Genomic DNA, 17,504 nt, shown 5'->3' on the forward strand with positions numbered 1-17,504 from the left:
CTAAAACAGCAAGGAAAAGTTGTCATCGAACAAAGGAGGAGCAAAGTTTCATGATTTATATTCTTCCTAATTTGCTCCACTCTGAATTTAAATTGAAAGTATAAAGACTTGTGTGCAAATGTGGAAATTGAGGTTGTGTTTTATACAGTAGAATAATAATTTCTGTGGTAACTGTGCAGTCTGTTACAGTATGTTTTACAAGTGGCGGGCTACCTTCAAATGCCCTCTGATGAAGAACTTGGGTACACTCTCTGTTCCGGCCACTATATCAGCGAAAACCATCTGGGTGGTGAAAGAAAAGTCTGGTAAATCAAAGAGTAGGTTTACGCCAGACTGCAAACTGTTGAAAGAAGTAGAGCCAGACAGTCAAACTAAATCTTTATTCTGCTTGAGAAAATGTGACCCAGCCTTCTAGTGAACAAATACAGGATACAGACATCCCTGGAAGTAGACCTGTATCTGTGTGGCTGCATTGAAGCAGACTTCAGTATCAAACAAATTCAGTAAGCAGATTAAAACAAAGAAGAGAAAAAAGAAGCAAAGACCAGTGGCATCTCATTTACCTAAAAGAGAAAATCATTGTAGATATGAAATTACATTATCTCAGTCCTATACAATATACAGATATGCAAACAGCATTTAAGAACCAGCTTTTTATAATGCAGCACACAAACACTTTTACTGCTGGTGGAGCTAACAACATCCAGGGACACTGGTTTGTAACTGGAAACCAAGATGTGTCTGAAAGGCTGGTGCAGCACAGGTGCATGCTGGGTTGTTCCACCTGCACCTGCGTTAGACAATGTGAAGAGCACATCAGGTTTGTGCTGACGGGAGGATTTCGTTTGGTTCACATTAACAGCAAACACATGATGTCACTCTATTGTTACAAGGCAAAGGTGCACGGAGTCGCTGCTTTTCTTGAGAAACAACTATGCACAGAGTTTGTTTTTTATCGTTTCATCCGTTCAGATTTTATAAATATTACTCAGAATCAGATTTAAACATCTATCAGTCAATGTCACTGTGGGGGTTGCTCTGATTGCTCCTCACATTTATTTCCCCTACATACTCCCAACAGAACTTCACATCTCCTTCGCGATGCCAGCTGCGATTCACCAAAACAGATGTGCGTGCATGTCCACCCACACACACTCTCTCTCTCTCTCTCACACACACACACACACACATGATTGCACAGATTTTAAGCCCATCATTGATGTATACGTTGAGGCATCAGACTCACATTCTTCACTCTAACTGCATAGACAAAAGGAAGTGAAAACCAACATGAAGTCTTCAGTAGCAGGTTTGCATATTCTTCATTGATTCTCTACCATTGACGGCCACAATAATTATATAAAAATCACAAATTTTTCATTTCTTGGTAATATAAAATATCTAAATGCCAGTGGATATCACAGTTAAAATGGTACAGTAGTTTAAGGCTTTTATTTGCTGTAATTTACAGTTTATGTCAGTGATCCTAAAGGAGCAGTCCTGCCAAAATAGCCCATTGATAAAAACAGACATATGTTGTCTTCGAGGACTTAAAGGCTAAAATAATAAAGACAAACTTCATGTGTTATGTTCGGGGCTCGACTACAGCATCTCAATACCAGCTGACATAAACACCGGTTTCGTCCAGAACTAGACTACAGAGACAAGCAGATATTTGGTTCAGGTCCTCATCCTCTTTATTGATGGTACACAGGTAAGGAGGGAGGGGGTATCAGAGGTAAAATGGCTACTATTTAAACCCCTCCCAAGCGCTTTCTGACACAATCCCTCTGCTCATCCTGCTAATGCCGGCCAGCTTGACTTTAGCGCGGGCTGTCCATCTAACGGCGGCTGCTGAATCCTTGGAGTCTGACAGGTTAGCATAGCGGGAGGAGTCCTCCTCAAGACCCCGGCCCGCCCAGGAGGACAATTCCAATGGGAGGCTTAGAGAGTCTGGGAAGGACACTGGCGTGTTCCCGTTCTGGCTCTTGTCCTCTGGGGCTTCGTCAGTCACAGTCTCGGTTAAGTTCTCCAGGCGAGGCGGCTCCCAGCCCTCCATCTTCTCCAGTTTTTTGGTGGGCGAGATCTGTCTCATCGTCATGGTAACGCTCTCCCAGAAACAGTGGCCCTTCTCTGGCTTGTCCTTCTTTTCCTTCTCCTTCTCGTCATCCTTGATTTTCTTGTGAGACCTTTGGAGAAAACCAGGGAGAGGAAGAGAAGCACAAACTTTTCAGCGTATGGAATAATCAGTTGACCTCTCATCTGAACTATAAATAGGATTGCGTGAGTGTGTATGAGACATCTCTACACTGGGGAGGGGAACGTTCCCCATACAGCAGGCCATTGTATAGAAATTCCTGGTTGTTTGTCACACAGGGGTGATTAATTTAGCGTTTCCTCGCCATACATGTTCCACTTCCTCCAGAGGTCTGAAAGTTAATAACTGCTGGCAAATGAAGCTCATATAAACAAATACAAGTGGTTGGACGTGACTCCATTATTTCTAATCAGGTTTGTGAATATTTCTGCGACACACACTTCACCGTTGATGGTCGCTGAGTATATAACCCTTACAATGATGTGGACCAGGAAGGATCTGGGCAGGTCTGACATACATTTTACATGATGGTGGTCACACCAATACTTTTAGCACAATGTTACAAAAATCTAGTATTATTGAAAAGTGGTGAATAACTTTTACAGTTTGGTTGTGTTCAGGCCACGGCGACGATCCACAACAGACTTTAAATACACCACACTGACCACTTTATTAATGTAATCCAGTACAACAGCCCTGCCACTATTGCCCTATTGGTTCTTTACAAAGCTTGTAATGGCCAGTTCTTGATAGGGCTTTTTGCATTTTTATTTGTGACATTTACAGCTACCGTAGCTTCTCCTACAGGCTTAAAAGGCGAGCGGTCATACAGTTGGTTTCAATCTGAAAATTCACCGCTAGATGCCACTAAAAATTGCAAACTGGTCCTTTAAAGGTATAGTAGAGATTTTTTATTTTTATTTCTTGGCCAGAGGTACTCTCATGACTGTACGCTGAGTAAGTTGGAGTCAGTAGGCTTAGCTTAGCATACTGAGCCTGGCTCTGTCCAAAGATACAAATGAGATATAACGTGTTAATTAATAAACTTTGGAGGTGATAGTAGGCAATTCTTTTTCTTTGGACAGAGCCATATAACTCTGGCTCTAGCTTCATACTATAGATCTAAAAAAGCCAATAAGCATATGTCAAAAATATCAAACTATCCCTTTAAATGTCTTTAAAAGTGCTTGTATACAGGGAATCTTATAAGTTATTGATACTTGAATTTCATGTAAACGCAGCGTCAGTACATGGGCAAACATCTGTCATGATAACAGTATTATGTGTGTTTAACCTCACCCTCTGCGGTCAGCCAGCTTTACTCCAGTCAACAAGAAGTGCTCGTCATCTTTAGAGGAGAACATCTTCTTCTCCTTCCTCTCTTTCTTGGACATGATCTTCTTCACCTTGGCGTCCTGACAGAAACCGACAGACAACAGAGCATTTGATGTTGAGTTGCAGAGCTAGAATGATTGCCCTCATCTGTTGCATGTTAGCTTATTATCTCTGATGCCTATTTGTGAGTGATTTGTGTTCCCTGAAGAGGTTGATTTCATAAAGTCAGCTTCACAGGAATGTAGAAAAGAAACCTTGTGTTCAGATTGATGAATGTGCAGTTTTGTTTTTTTCTGCTGTGGGCTTCATTGGCTCTGAACTGATGAAACGTGCTCTCCCTCAGATTTAAATCATCCATACAGCCATCATCCATTTTCAAACCCCTCTTTTCAAGTTAAAGGGTGAGTTATGTTTTTTTGTGGGGTTACATAAGGTTCTCATCCATAGTCAGTGTGTTACATACAGTAGATGGTGGTCAACACGCCCCCAGTCCGGAGAAGCTGTCAGTATGGAACCAGTATGGAAGCTAAGTGATGGGCTGCTATGGAAAACTGTATTTTATCAACATAAAAAAAGCACACCTAAAAAAAAAATCTATATCATTGTATGTATGCTAAATTTCAAATATTTTCCCCACTTTACCTTCCATCAGCCCTTTCTGATGGAAAACTGCTATATTACACAGACCAAGGATAAGTACACACTTCATACAACACCACTTCAACAAGTACAAAGAAGAAGGTTTCTCTGAAACCAAGAAATAGTTTAAAATTCCAGGAAACTCACTTTTTTAGCTCTTGCTCAACTGGGCACAGTGAATTCTTGGAGACAAGAATGCCCATAAATATGAAGCTTGATTTCACTCTAGCTTCATATTTACCATACCAACAAGAGAATGGGATCAATCTAAGCTAAGTGGTCAGCATGCTAGTTTGCTTAGCTTCATGCAAAGGGGGAAACAGGATGCTCGTTATTGTATATGAAAGTGATATTGATCCTCCCATTTACCTCTTAGCAAGAAAGCGAAAATGTCGAACCAAAATGTTTAACTATTCCTTTAAGGTAGATTTGTAAAGCTACAACCAACATACACCAGGCAACTTTCTTATTGCTGCTGGACAAAAAAAACTAATAACTCCAGATACAGAGAGAGTTTGAGTGGCATTGACTTGGCACTAACGCACGGCACATTCCAGTGGAAGACCCTCCACTCCCTCTGAAACTCCCCCGTCACATCAGAATTCCTCCCTGCCCTCGCAAGCTCTCCACTGCGCACAGATACCGCCCTCCACAGCGATTATGGAACAAACTTTTGGCTCCGTTTCTCTCCATTCCTGGGAAGAATTCCCAATGTCAATTGTCAAGGTCATAACGTTTACTCCTACTCACATCCGTGCCTGCCTTTGCTTTACCGTTATCAAAACATTCTCAGTACTCAACATTATTAGATGAGTGCATCTGACCCAGGCAACCCCTGTTAACTGCTTGTTTTGTTTTTATATTTCACCTACTGAGGAGGTGCTGGATTCAAAGTGTTTGTGAGCAAGAATGCATGAAACACGCACGTTTCATCTTCAAGATCGGAGGATGCGACAGCAGCTACAACAAGCAAACAACGAGCTGGACATGAAAGCAGCCATTTCTCAAAGCAAACAGGAGAACGTACAATAAGATATGTTAGCACGTCTGAGGTCAAGCTTCAGAATGTCAGTGTAGATAACATGAACTTATACAAGACAGCTTGTCTTACTGATATACAGGTTGCACAAGCTCTACATCTCATCTAAGACCAGAGGTGGCAGGAGTATACACATTGTCTATTCAAGTAGAAGTACAGAGATTTGTGTAAAAAAAAAAAAAGAGACTTCAATAAAAGAAAAGCACTGATTCAACTTCTTTACTCAAGTAAAAGTGAAAAAGTACAGGCTCTGAAAAGTATTCAAAGTATAAAAGTAAAAAGTACTTCTGTGCAAAGCTACCTGCAACTTCAAATGTCGATGCTGCCTCTCATCTGTTTTGTTTTGTTACGTCTTTTTCATCATGTTATGTCTCTTATGCGTGATGTGCACCGGTCTTGATGTTGGGAAGACGTAATATAATACATAATTCCCCTCAAATGCATTAAAACTGAAGTAACAAGCCTGGTTTAAAAATTTAAGAAAAAAAATGCACGTATTTGTGTAAAAATGTAGGGGGTTAAAAGCAAAAGGTTAATACTCAAGTACAGATTGAAAAAAAACACTTAAGTATAGTAATAAAGTATTCGTACTGTTCTTAATTTCTTCACACCTCTGTTTGAAAGCTATGTGACATTTGATGGATTTGTAAAGACTCGGCCTATCTTTGGTATCTCAGGCACTGTTACTGATAAACGAAAACTCTAATCCTCCTCGTCTCACCTCTCATCTCCGTGAACATGCCTGAGGGCAAGAATTCTGCCAGTTCCTCGTAGTTTACTATTATAAAAAAATATTTACAACATTTTCATCTCAACTTTGTCAACACCCAGCCTCTCCTCTTTCTGTCTCTCCTCTCGCTCTGCTTCTTGTTTCCTGCGCGCCGTCAAGTGTAAACTGTGGATCAGATTTGCTGTAGTTTGAGCTTTGAGGGACAGAAACCAGAGATGCCAAAACAGATTGAGTGTATCTGTGTGTATACGTGTGTGTAACTAAATTCCAGCTGTGTATGTGCATGCATGCATGTGTGCACATACAGAGGCCTGCCTATTCACCATTCTCTTCAGCATTAACCTCCGGGCCTCTAGATCCAAAAGCAGCTCAGTGCCCAGTAATCTCTCAAGCCAAAAGTAGGTAAACCAAGCAGCTCACTGAGGCTCGCTGTGTGGGGGAGCTTTACCTACAGCTCCACGCTTGGCAGAACAATAGAGCTCTTATTGGACCAAATTCTTCCATTCGTACCCCAGAGATGGAAGCAGGGAGATTAAAGAGGCATTTGAATTTGGAAATATTGCTAATTCTGGTTATCAGACATAATACAGTCTTTTTTTAGAGACAACAAGCAGGTCATTGCTTTTGGAGGTTATGTAAAAGTCTTAGCTTCTGGTAAAAAAAAAAAACATGTACTTTAAATGGGTTCTGATCAAGTGTGAGACTATTGTGAAGTCATTCATTTGTTTGTGGAGAACCGTTTTAAAGCCTCGGTTTTGGCATAATGGCCGTTGCCATGTTGGCTGTGCGATTTTGAATCCTCTGTAGCAGGAAACAATGGCGGTGCGCCTGGTCACACACGTTCTTGTATTACAGATAAACAGTACGCTAAAATATGTTTCTGAAAAGGCAATGCAGTATTGGATCAGCACTGCCTAGTTTGACAGTTTGACCTCAGTTTTGTGCCGTATTTATCTACAGACGCCTGTGGAGGTCATGTTTCTACAGTATCCTAGAACGGACAAACCACTGGCTGTAGATAAGGCTGTCCGCCTTTTTCCGCGTTTTTCAAAGCCACCATAGTTTCTTCTACACACCTGGAAGGGGATGGTGGAAGCCCATGAGTTGCGACTACACCACAATATGCCACTAAATCCTACACACCGGCCCTTTAACAAATGAGAGCCACTTGTTAAATGTATGTTTTTAAGTGCAAAATCAAGAATGTTTTGCAAGCTTGATTCATTTAATGTTGGAAAATGGTATCATGAAACTCCCTCCATCTAGAAATAGAATCAGCCGTTCACAGTGAACGGTAAACTCCACTTCCAGGACTCCATGTCTACTTTGTGTTTCCTAATATGAGCATAAAACAACCGACGGTGGAAGAATTGTAGCCTTCCACAGTGTCAGAGCAGTCTGTGGCTATTTTCAGCCTTGTTTTTCTTCCACGGTGATTGTTCCCATCCAGAAGGCCCAGCTCCTCGAAAGAATGCTGCGTTTCCTTCCCTTCTCCAGCCACAGCCACCCGTATCCTCACAAACAGGACAGGTCATGAAACATATCCTGTGAACTGCGTCACCTACAGTAGCTATACATACAGAAGGACCGCAGCCAGAGTTCAAAGACAATTCACTGCGAGTATTTGAGCTTTACAGTCAAGCTTTACACAGAATTCAGACATGACCACACATGAGTAAAGACTTGTTGTCAGTACAGATCAGGAGATCTTACATATCTTTCATGAACAGAGACACAGCACATAAGCTCACTCTCACAATGTTTAAAGTGGACACAGCTGCAGATTTCTCCATTTCAGGTCCTCAAACCCACATCATAAAATCATTATTTAAATGATTATAGATGCTGCAGACAAATAAATGTTATCAACCCGACTCATCTTATAAGGTAAACCTACCTATAGGTAAATCTACCTGACTAAGATATCCTCCTTGGATCTTGTTTTGGCACTTGCTGAGTGCTGTTGATGGTTTAGCAAATTCTGGATGGTGCTGCAGCAACTGTTCATAAATCCATCATGTGTGGAGTCCTAAATTCTAAAGCATTGTGCCAGGGAAGGTGTGGAGCTATAAATATATAGAAGAGGTGTAGAACTAACATATAATATGTAAGTATAATAACATAAATACAAAAAAGTTAGTTTTAGGGGCCATAAATCTCACACCTCTCAAAACAAATATCACACCAAATAAAAGGAGGCCACAAAGTGGTACATAAATTAAACAGGCTTTCTTTAAAAGTCATGAGCATCAGGCGTTTTCCATATATTAGTGCCAATATTGGTTTGTAACAGTTACAGAGTGCGTAAAAGACACAATTTGGTTGGCTTTAGTAGACCTTTCACACCTTTTATGTATGTAGTTCATGTATGTGAGTTTTGGTTTTTCTACGTTGCACTACAAACATCTGTTACAAATTGAAATGTCAATAAAAATAAAAATTTAAATTGTGATGAATGCAGAGTCTGTAACAGGTTCATTTACCCATTTCCCCCCATCAATAAAGTATTCCTGTTTCTGATTCTGATTATTTTTATATCAGACCCATACTGTCTGAGATATAGTGTCTATGAAACTGTCCACAGCTGTGTTGAAAAAGCTTCCCAGTATAATACATAGTCAAAAAAACAATTGCTGAGATCATGGAATACATAAACATGTATGGGCAGTCAGACAGGTTGTAAACGAGATAAACAGTTTAGCCAGATCATCAAAATAACTTTATTTGTAGGGTAAACTGAAAGTGTGTGAACCAGACATTTCTAAAATAATCCCTCACACACACACACACACACACACACACACACACACACACACACACACACACACACACACACACACACACACACACACAATAATAATAATAGAAAGTATAGGAGCTCAAAGTAGGAAGTTGGTCTGTAAACTGTGATGAATGTTTACAACAGACTGTTTGAGTGATAATTTTACTGTTTGCTTTTGTTTTTTCTTCCAAATAGTCTGACTGACATTAAAGGACCAGTGTGTAGAGTTTGAGTCTGTTCTGGGCTACAACAGGGCGGTTCAACATGGGAGACTCCATTATCTGCAGATAAAAACGTCTCATTACAAGATAATTCTTATTTTCTGACATTATCTTTATTGGTGTTGGAGCTTTCCCAGATCTCAGCAATCTTAATATCATTGATAAAAAATGATGCTCACCAGAATTATCCATTAAATATTAACCTTAAACTAAAGTGACCTCACTCCACAGTTCCAAACTCTGAGTTTAAGGATAAAGAAAACAGAACACACACACACACACACACACACACACACACACACACACACACACACACACACACACACACACACATGCGCCATAACAACAAACAAGACAGTCTTCCAGTGATAAGGTTAAAGATAAAGCAGGGGATGACAGCTGAAGGCTGGTGTGTTTATAGATAAACACTGCAGCCTCAGTAGTCCTCTGACACTCCTGCTCTACCTCCGCTCCCCCATGAAACACTTTCTGATCATGTGACAGGAAGAAGCTGCTGATGTGCATTGGGAGCACTGAGGTTAACGTAAGTATATAGACGTTTATGGTTGCGGCATCATGAGTGCAATACTAGTGTGTGTGTGCAGTCAATGTGTGAGCAGATAAGAGCATGTTGGACGAGTGCGTATCTTTAGGGGGTAAGGGTGTGTACATTGAGTGCAAGTTTAAAAGAAAGTAGCGTGTTTGTGCCTGTGTTACATCCAAATACCTGTGAAGTTGTGCTGTTTACCTTGGATACTGCAGTGACAGCTTCCTCCTCCTCTTCCTCTCCTTCTATGTCTTTGTCCTGAGACACACACACACACACACACATACGCCAGCAGTGAGTTAACACAAATAGCAACCACCAAACACAAACACACACGCACACACACCACATCCACAGAGTGTGGCACAAGGATGTGTGTATGTGGAGTGTGTGCAGACTTTCCTGTAAAAAGAGAGGGCAGCCGCTTTAAAGCTGTAACATAAACACGCTGTGTTTGGAGGGCGAGATGGAGGGATGGATGGATGGATGGATGGAGGAGTGGGGAAGATGAGGGGAAGCCACTGAGCTCAGAGGGCATATTTAAACAAAAGAGAGAGAAAACAAATTCATGACCTATGCACCAGTACATGCAACAGTACATGAAACTATTTGGGTTTATGAGTGGAGCTATTTTGGTTCCATTGTGTGCCAGTCTCCAGGCTTTTTTTTCCTTCCATTTTTCATTTATCCTTTGTATAATATTTGCGTTAAAGTTTCATTGTTTTTATCATGTTATCTGAGGCACTTTGCTACTTTGCTTTGTTCTATGAATCTAATAATAACAGTGATAATGATTAATGAATACATAGAGCTGTACAACTGATACTTGAATTGGACGACTACCATGAGACTTGACTTGTAAATTATGTTTACAATGCAAACAGTTTTCACTGTGATTAACCTGCCTCTTGAAATCATTTTGCAAATCATAACTTATCAGTGTTATTCATTATATACTTTTTATTACATCTGCCTGCTATTTTTCTGTACTTGTTCTCTTTTTTTTAGGAAGTCATTCCAGCCTGTGTTTCATTGTACGCAAGTATAATGACCAGAAAGTTCAATCTAACTGAATTACAGTGACTTGACTTGGAAGCCAAAACATTCAAGTCACAGATTTGGCCTTAATAAATATAAAACAAACAAGACAGCTTCGGGTAGGGCTCCCATATCCACACAGCTTGAATTAAAGCAACTTGATATGTGAGATACACAAATCTGAACAAAGGAAAATTATCACATGTTGTGTCATTTTAATGGCTTCCCCGAACTGCACCATCTTGGCATATAGCCATGTAAATATCTTGTTTTTTTAACAGATTATGACTACTACATCGGTGCACAGGGCAAAACAAAAATCAGTCTTAAACATGATCTAGTTTAGTATTACACTGAGGGTTATCATAAACCTCATCATAGCACTCCTTAAGAGTCATTTCCTTAAATTCATTAAGAAATCCATTTTCACTGATATCAACCGTTGTCATAGACTTGCACAGTGCTTGTAAAACCTTATGACTGGATCTGGACTTGCTCCAAAAGACTTTACAACATTAAATCATAAAGAGGGCAGCAAGAAGTCACCCGACGTGCCGCTGAGCTTGAGATTACTGAAGTGGAGCCAGAATTCTTGTAAAATGATCAAAGCTGTAAGAACTTCTAACATGTAACGACTCCATGAGAGCGAGGAGGAGAAACGGTGGTTGGACAAGTCAGAGCAAAGTCTGCTGGGTCTCCGCCACCTGAGCAGATCAAAGACACACTCACACACACACACACTCACACATACTGATTGCTGACTACTGTTAGAGCGTAAAAGCATTAACAACTTGGAACAGAGGGAGAGAGTGAGGGGAGGGGAGAATTCGGGGGGGAGAGAGAGACAGAGAGAGAGAGAGAGAGAGAGAGAGGGAGAGAGAGAGAGAGAGAGAGAGAGAGAGAGAGAGAGAGAGAGAGAGAGAGAGAGTAGTGTTTCTGGAAAGAAAACGCTCCAAACAACAGAAAGCAAGAGTTCGGCTTTCACACCTCAGGGGGCCATTTTTTCCTCAGTCTTTCCCTCTTTGACTGAGTCTGTGTGTAAATTTTAGCTCAGTGTTGTCTTTAAAAAAAAAAAAGCCAGATTTCTAGGCAATAAAGACGCACAGTGAATTTAAATACCAAAGTACCAACCGAAGTGTCCAAAAAGCCGTTGCACACCAACAGTACTCCACATTCTCCAAACCCAGGGACTCAGAAAATGTTATCTTTCACCAAAAACTAGACAAGATATACTTAAAAGAATAGCTCGAGTGAGGTAGCAGTGGGTCTTTGCGAAGTATTGGTGGGAAAAACAAATAAAGCCACATAACTGATAAAAAAACACCAAAAGAATTAGGGTTGGAGTTATGTTTTAGTTAGGGGTAGAGGGTCTGAGGCTGACCTGAACGGCATTGTGATGAACTCGTAAGACGAAATTCACAAACGCTTTGACTTCCCCGATTTGAACCCTCGCCCCATCGACGGACGTTCAACTCAGCTTTACCTTTCTTCTCCTCACCACTAATGATTTAGACGTGAAGCCGTCTGAAGTTTTCGCTCAGACCTGATCTGCGCTCTCATGATCCCACTTCACAAAGAGGGCACCCAACAGTGGAATTAAAGTGGTTTTATTGAAGTATTCAGGTGTGTTACCGCTTTAAGCCATAGACAAACAGACGCACGCACCTCCTGCAAGCTCCCAGCTGCCTCTTACAGCCCCGTTGAACTTCAATAAAGAGTGAGTGGTGAGAAAGCAAACAGCCGCACAGGGCCTGTACTGTAGTCGCCCTAGAGCACTGTGGAGGGAGGACAGATATTAACTTTAAATCCTGCATTTTCTCTCCTCCCTTCCCCCTTTATGCACTCCCTCTTTTCCACTGTGTGTCTACGACTGCATTATCCCTTTATAATTGTCTGTCTCTATCTGTCTGCCTGCAGGTCTCTGTCTGTGTCTGTCTGTACGCTGATGCACATTTTCAGCTCATTTGATTGAGATAACAGGTAGTAAACAAGAGAAAGAGAAAGAGAGCTACTGTCCTTTGTAATGGCTTTAAGTAAACACAGCATTATGTTTAAGTGGCTCTGTACAAGAGTCAGACAAAGTAACAGAGCTGGGCTGAAGGACTTGTGGGTCACTGGTCCCATCCCTGTACCACCGAGATTAACGCTGCTGGAAAGAGAGCAGCACCGCATGGGGCCCCTGAATGAGGCCCCTGACCCTAACCTAACAGATCAGACTGTGGTTGTTCTGAGCTGGAACGTGTGTAAAAGTGAGGTTTTCTTTTTGAGGAAAGCATTTGTAACCTCTCTGGATAATTAAAGGTAAAAACAGGCAGATCTAGTATTAGTTTAAAGATTATTTTATTGGATTGGATTAAAATATCAAGTGTTTCTGTTATTTTGTCCACCTTTCGTTCACACACTGTATATGTGATACATTTTAACACAACTAGAGAGGGGAATTGATTTTTAGTGATCGCAATACCATTATTACCATCTGCACCTTTGTCAGTCCCCCTAAGGATTCCTGATCAATTTTCGGTGTGGGAGAAAAAGTAGCCCTACACTGGTTTTCAGCTTCAACTGTTTTATTATCTCTGAGTCTGAACACAGTGTAGAGAAAGAGCAGTATTCAGTAGAGTCTCTTCCTCTGACTCTTTCTTGTTTCCAGCAGTGTAGACACGTGACTTTCATGTCCTTGTTTCGCAATGTGCAGCTGTCAGAAAAACACGCTGGCATTAATAAAAGAGAATTGATAAGCTCGGTATACGACTCCGATGGATCAGACAATTTAGAACTTGTTCTCAATTGGAACCGGTTCTCGGTTCCCATCCCTAACCACATCCTGCCTATGGCACTCTTTGCGCGACAAAAACATGTTATTTAAATTATCTCATCTATATTGTTAATCTGAATCTGTCTCAGTTCAAAGGAACATTACTGGAATAACGATGAACAATTAATATTGTTTTGATGATTGATTAATCGTTTAAGTGATTCTTCAAAAACGTCCGGGTTCCAGCTCCTCAAAATGTGAATATTTGCTTCTTTTCTTTGTGTTGGTTGTGTTAAAATAGTACATTTCATATATATTTGGGTTTTTAACTGTAACTAAATGTATAAAGTAATGCACCGATATAAATTGGCCGAACATCAGTATCAGCTGTTAACAGACGACGGCAAATAAGATGACAATCACCGATATCAGTGGCCGACGTTTATCTTTCGTGTTACATCAGTTTTAGGCTGGTTAATGCTGTGTTTGTTGTTTCCAACTTGTTGATGTTAAAGCCATTTTTTGTCAGCACTGGCACAAGTTCCCCGCAGCAGCACGGACAGTGAGCGGCTGTTCAGCTGTATCTCACATCTGGGATGAGAAGAGAAATAAACTGAGCTGCAACACAGAAGAGGTGTTTATCTTTGAACATTTCTTTGTTTTTTTCCTGGAACGAATGGACGAATAAATAACTCTCTGTTTGTGTTGTGTTGTATCTTGAGCTGCTGTAATAAGTACATTCTGTGGTGTGGGATTAATAAAGTCTTATCCAGTTTTTCTTTATTGGCCCAAAATTTCGCAATCGGAGCATCCTTTGACTTTTATTTTCTTACGTTCTGGGAAATTGTAATGAGCAAGTACAGACCAAGCAATTTATCAATAAATCAAGAAAATCATCAGCAGATTAATATATACTTTGTAACCTATTTTTAACCCCGGCTTTCTCCTTTAATTTCCCTCATGTAGCTTTAAACTTGATTCTATGTTTTATTATTTTTACTGACTTCAGGATCTCCAAAAGAATTTAAAAAGACACTAAACAGATACGTGGTCATGACACAAAAATGCTCCAGATAATCTACCGTTCATCCTCCGTGCTCTGTGCAATTTGAATGAGGGGAAGGAAAAGCCTGCATGTCCAGACTGTGTTTTCATAACTTTTTATCCTTCATCCTGTATCACTACCGGGTTGGATCTGCCTCTTCACTGTGTTTACGACATTTTATGATCCGACCCCTGACCCTTGGATGTACTTTATTGCCATGGCGACTCGACGAGACCTCCCTGATGACTTTCCCAGGAATTCTAAGGAGAAGTGCAGCTCTGATCTCAGATCAGCTGTTTTCATGCCAGAGTACTTCTGGTACCACTTGAGTAACACACAAGCTGAACTCAAAGCAGATCCAAAGAGGTAAGGACCACATGCGTTGGGTTCCCAGGGTAGAAGTTAAGAACGGCCAATAAAACCCAGACAAGGGTCACAGATCTCGACATTATCACAACAACAAATGAAAAATGCTGGGAAATGGTGTTGGCTGATCTTCCCAATTGCTTATACATGACACATTTATACATCCAGTGAATGCTGTCTGGCATGGCACTGAAGCAGCTACAGGCAGTGAATAAAAATGTGACAGGGTTTGTTATCAGAAGTTCACAATGCTTTAAAATGAACTTTTATTTTCTCTCCTGTTGAAACAACAAAAGTATTAACATCTTCTCCTGTATTATTATCTTATTTGTTAATGTGTAGTAGAGCCCTACCAATGATGACCTGATATCGGTCTATGGCAGATATATTATTGTATTGTATCGGTTTTGGTGTATATGTCATCCAGTATATAAAGCAAAAAGGCTTGTAGTTTTTACATTACTCATGTTAATAACATGTTCATAGTTATTTGTTTAAGAAAGCAGCCTCCTGAGTACCTTTGCAGAATCATATCGGTGCAGAATTGGTCTATTTTCATTCCAGCTCAAAAGTTCAATTCATCACTTCAAAAATCAGTCTTAAAAAAACAATATTGGTCGGGATCTAATGTGTAGTTTAACCACTTCAAATGCTGTAACACACGTCCGATTGATACATCAGAACGTCTATGAATGCTTAAATGTATTGATTAACATTGTCCATACAGCCATGATTCATTACCCAGTTGAAAGGTTTTCATCACCCGTACAATAACCTGTAAGTTTCTGTGGTTTTACTGTAAGTCAAAGTGCAATGACACCTGAAAAACACCTGAAACTAACCTATTTAAATTCTACCAGGAGCCTAATCTATATTAAAAAGGATTCTACTACACAAGAAATAACGTGTCAGCTTGCTAGTTCTTATGAGACAGGACTGTTGTATGTCTGTGTGTGTGTCTCTGTGTGTGTGTCTCTGTTTGTGTGTGTGTGTCTTTGTGAGCGTGTTATCATGAATTTTCCCCTATACCCCCCTAAACACCTTGACAGAGCCCAGCTGCTTGCAAGTGCTGATACAGATGATACAGAGGCTCCCGGACCTCACACACCGCTGCTCACCTTTCGAATGTGGATGTGTACGAAGGATTTGTGCAAATGTGTGCGTGCGTTTGTTTGCATCTGAGTGTTTATCATTCTCTTTTTTCCAATAACAAGTAGACAGCAGCAACAGTCACTGTGAGCTGCTCCCTCTTGACAAACAAGTGCTGCCAGTCCAAACTTTTATCTTTAAGATTTAAAGGACACAAATAGATTCAAAGCTGACACAAATTTAAGTCTAAAAACCTTTAAACTGTAACTATAATATTCCTGTTTTATACCTGTGGGTTTATTATGTCTCTGAAGTGCTCAATTATAATTGTGACTTTACTTCCTTCTAAAATATGTTTATAGGATCGGTTTGTTTCTCTCTGGGGAGACAATGAACTAGTTCTTCTTTGACCTCTCTATTTTCTATCACTCTCCTCCTCAGCTGACATGACATTCTAAGCTGGAGCACTTGTCCTCCTCCTCCTCCTCCTCCTCTCTCTGCACCATGATCTCAATTTAACAGGATGTTTTTAGTTACTTTTTAGGAGGTTTAGCAGCTTCCACAGTCATTTAAGAGATTTAAGAGTAATTACTGTACTGTAGTTGTGATTATTTATAATTATTTTAATGGATGTACTATTCATTTACTTTACAACCAATTGAGTAGCCTATTGGTTCACTCTAAAAACACATCTCTACAAATAATTTGAGCAGTGTTTCTTTAAACTAAATCCTGAAACAAGTGAAACGGTGGGCAGAACGAGCGGAATATAAGACATTAAAGTAGAGTTACACACGATCATTCCCCCGATCTTTAACCCCCGTTGTTTAAGTAAAGACCCCGAACATGAACTCTCGTTGTTAGCGGTGGATTGTTTGACTTTCCATCCGTCTCATTACCTTGTAGGAGTGATGATAGTGCCAGGACATGTCGTCTTCCTCTGACGCATAATCCACCAGCACTTTACTCTTGCTTTTTTTAAACATATCTCCACTTGTCGCTGAAACAAGCCGTCTTGATCTTTTGTAAAAAAATAAATAAATAAGTAAATAAATAAAAAGTTTGGCCAATAAAATGTTTTCCCCTGAAGTGTCTTCTCGTTTTCTGGAGAGATCGCAGCGACGCACCAGCTGAAGCGCGTTCCGCTCTTTGAGTTATTTCTGCTGCAGTAAATCCAGGAGGCTTTCTCTGCAAACAGCTTATTCATTCAGATAGGTGCCAGGAGCTGGACGGGTCGAGGTTCTTTCTTTCTTTCTTTCTTTTTTTTTTTTTTTAATGACGCTCACTATTTCGTAAGTGTTTGGCGTGTGTTTGGTGCGTTTTTACGCAGTCTCGACCACCTGGACCTCAAAGCGTCGCTCCTCCCATACCCCCCCTCTCTCTCTCTCCACCTCCCTGCTCCGGTTCCTTCTGAAGTTGCCATGGCAGAGGGAGGAAGGGGTCATACGTCTCATCCCTGGCCAATGCAAGCGTTGAGCTACGCGTTCATGCAAAATAATGTAACTTTTTTCATGTTTTGAATGAATTGGAGCCTGAAAAATAAACACGGAAACGGATATTTGGAAGCTGTCTGACTCACAGTGAAGCACTATTCAGCTTCTAGGAAGTCAGATTTTACTAGTAGATGGCCTACATCTGTGGCATCATCTATGGCAGCGAAATTCAAAATAAAGGGATTTTTTAAATGCAGCATCAAAATGTCATAAACAGTGTTTTAATGTTGCTGCAGGTCAAGGTGGACCTAATTTTAACCACTTAATGTTCAGTGGGGCAGGTTTGTCTAATAATTCATCATATTTTATAAACTGTTCATTGTATTC

The 17,504-nt window shown here is 40.5% G+C and overlaps 1 protein-coding gene across 3 annotated transcripts; it reads right to left on the reverse strand.

The window, feature by feature from the left end:
* Positions 1 to 365: 365 nt before the first annotated feature.
* Positions 366 to 17,025, reverse strand: si:ch211-225h24.2 (uncharacterized protein LOC564539 homolog). Of its 3 annotated transcripts, none has more exons than XM_051408642.1 (4): positions 16,584 to 17,025; positions 9,572 to 9,649; positions 3,398 to 3,513; positions 366 to 2,189 (listed from the first exon to the last, which is right to left on the reverse strand). In XM_051408642.1, the coding sequence occupies exons 1-4, from the start codon at positions 16,668 to 16,670 to the stop codon at positions 1,751 to 1,753; spliced, it is 720 nt and encodes a 239-aa protein (XP_051264602.1). In that variant the 5' UTR covers positions 16,671 to 17,025; the 3' UTR covers positions 366 to 1,750. The 3 variants fall into 3 exon arrangements, with proteins under 3 accessions (XP_051264602.1, XP_051264603.1, XP_051264604.1); XM_051408643.1 differs by having other exon boundaries at positions 9,593 to 9,649; positions 16,584 to 17,021; XM_051408644.1 differs by lacking the exon at positions 9,572 to 9,649.
* Between the last annotated feature and the right edge of the window lie 479 nt (positions 17,026 to 17,504).

The sequence above is a fragment of the Dicentrarchus labrax genome, unplaced genomic scaffold (assembly GCF_905237075.1).
Source record: "Dicentrarchus labrax unplaced genomic scaffold, dlabrax2021, whole genome shotgun sequence".
NCBI classification, from domain to species: domain Eukaryota; kingdom Metazoa; phylum Chordata; class Actinopteri; family Moronidae; genus Dicentrarchus; species Dicentrarchus labrax.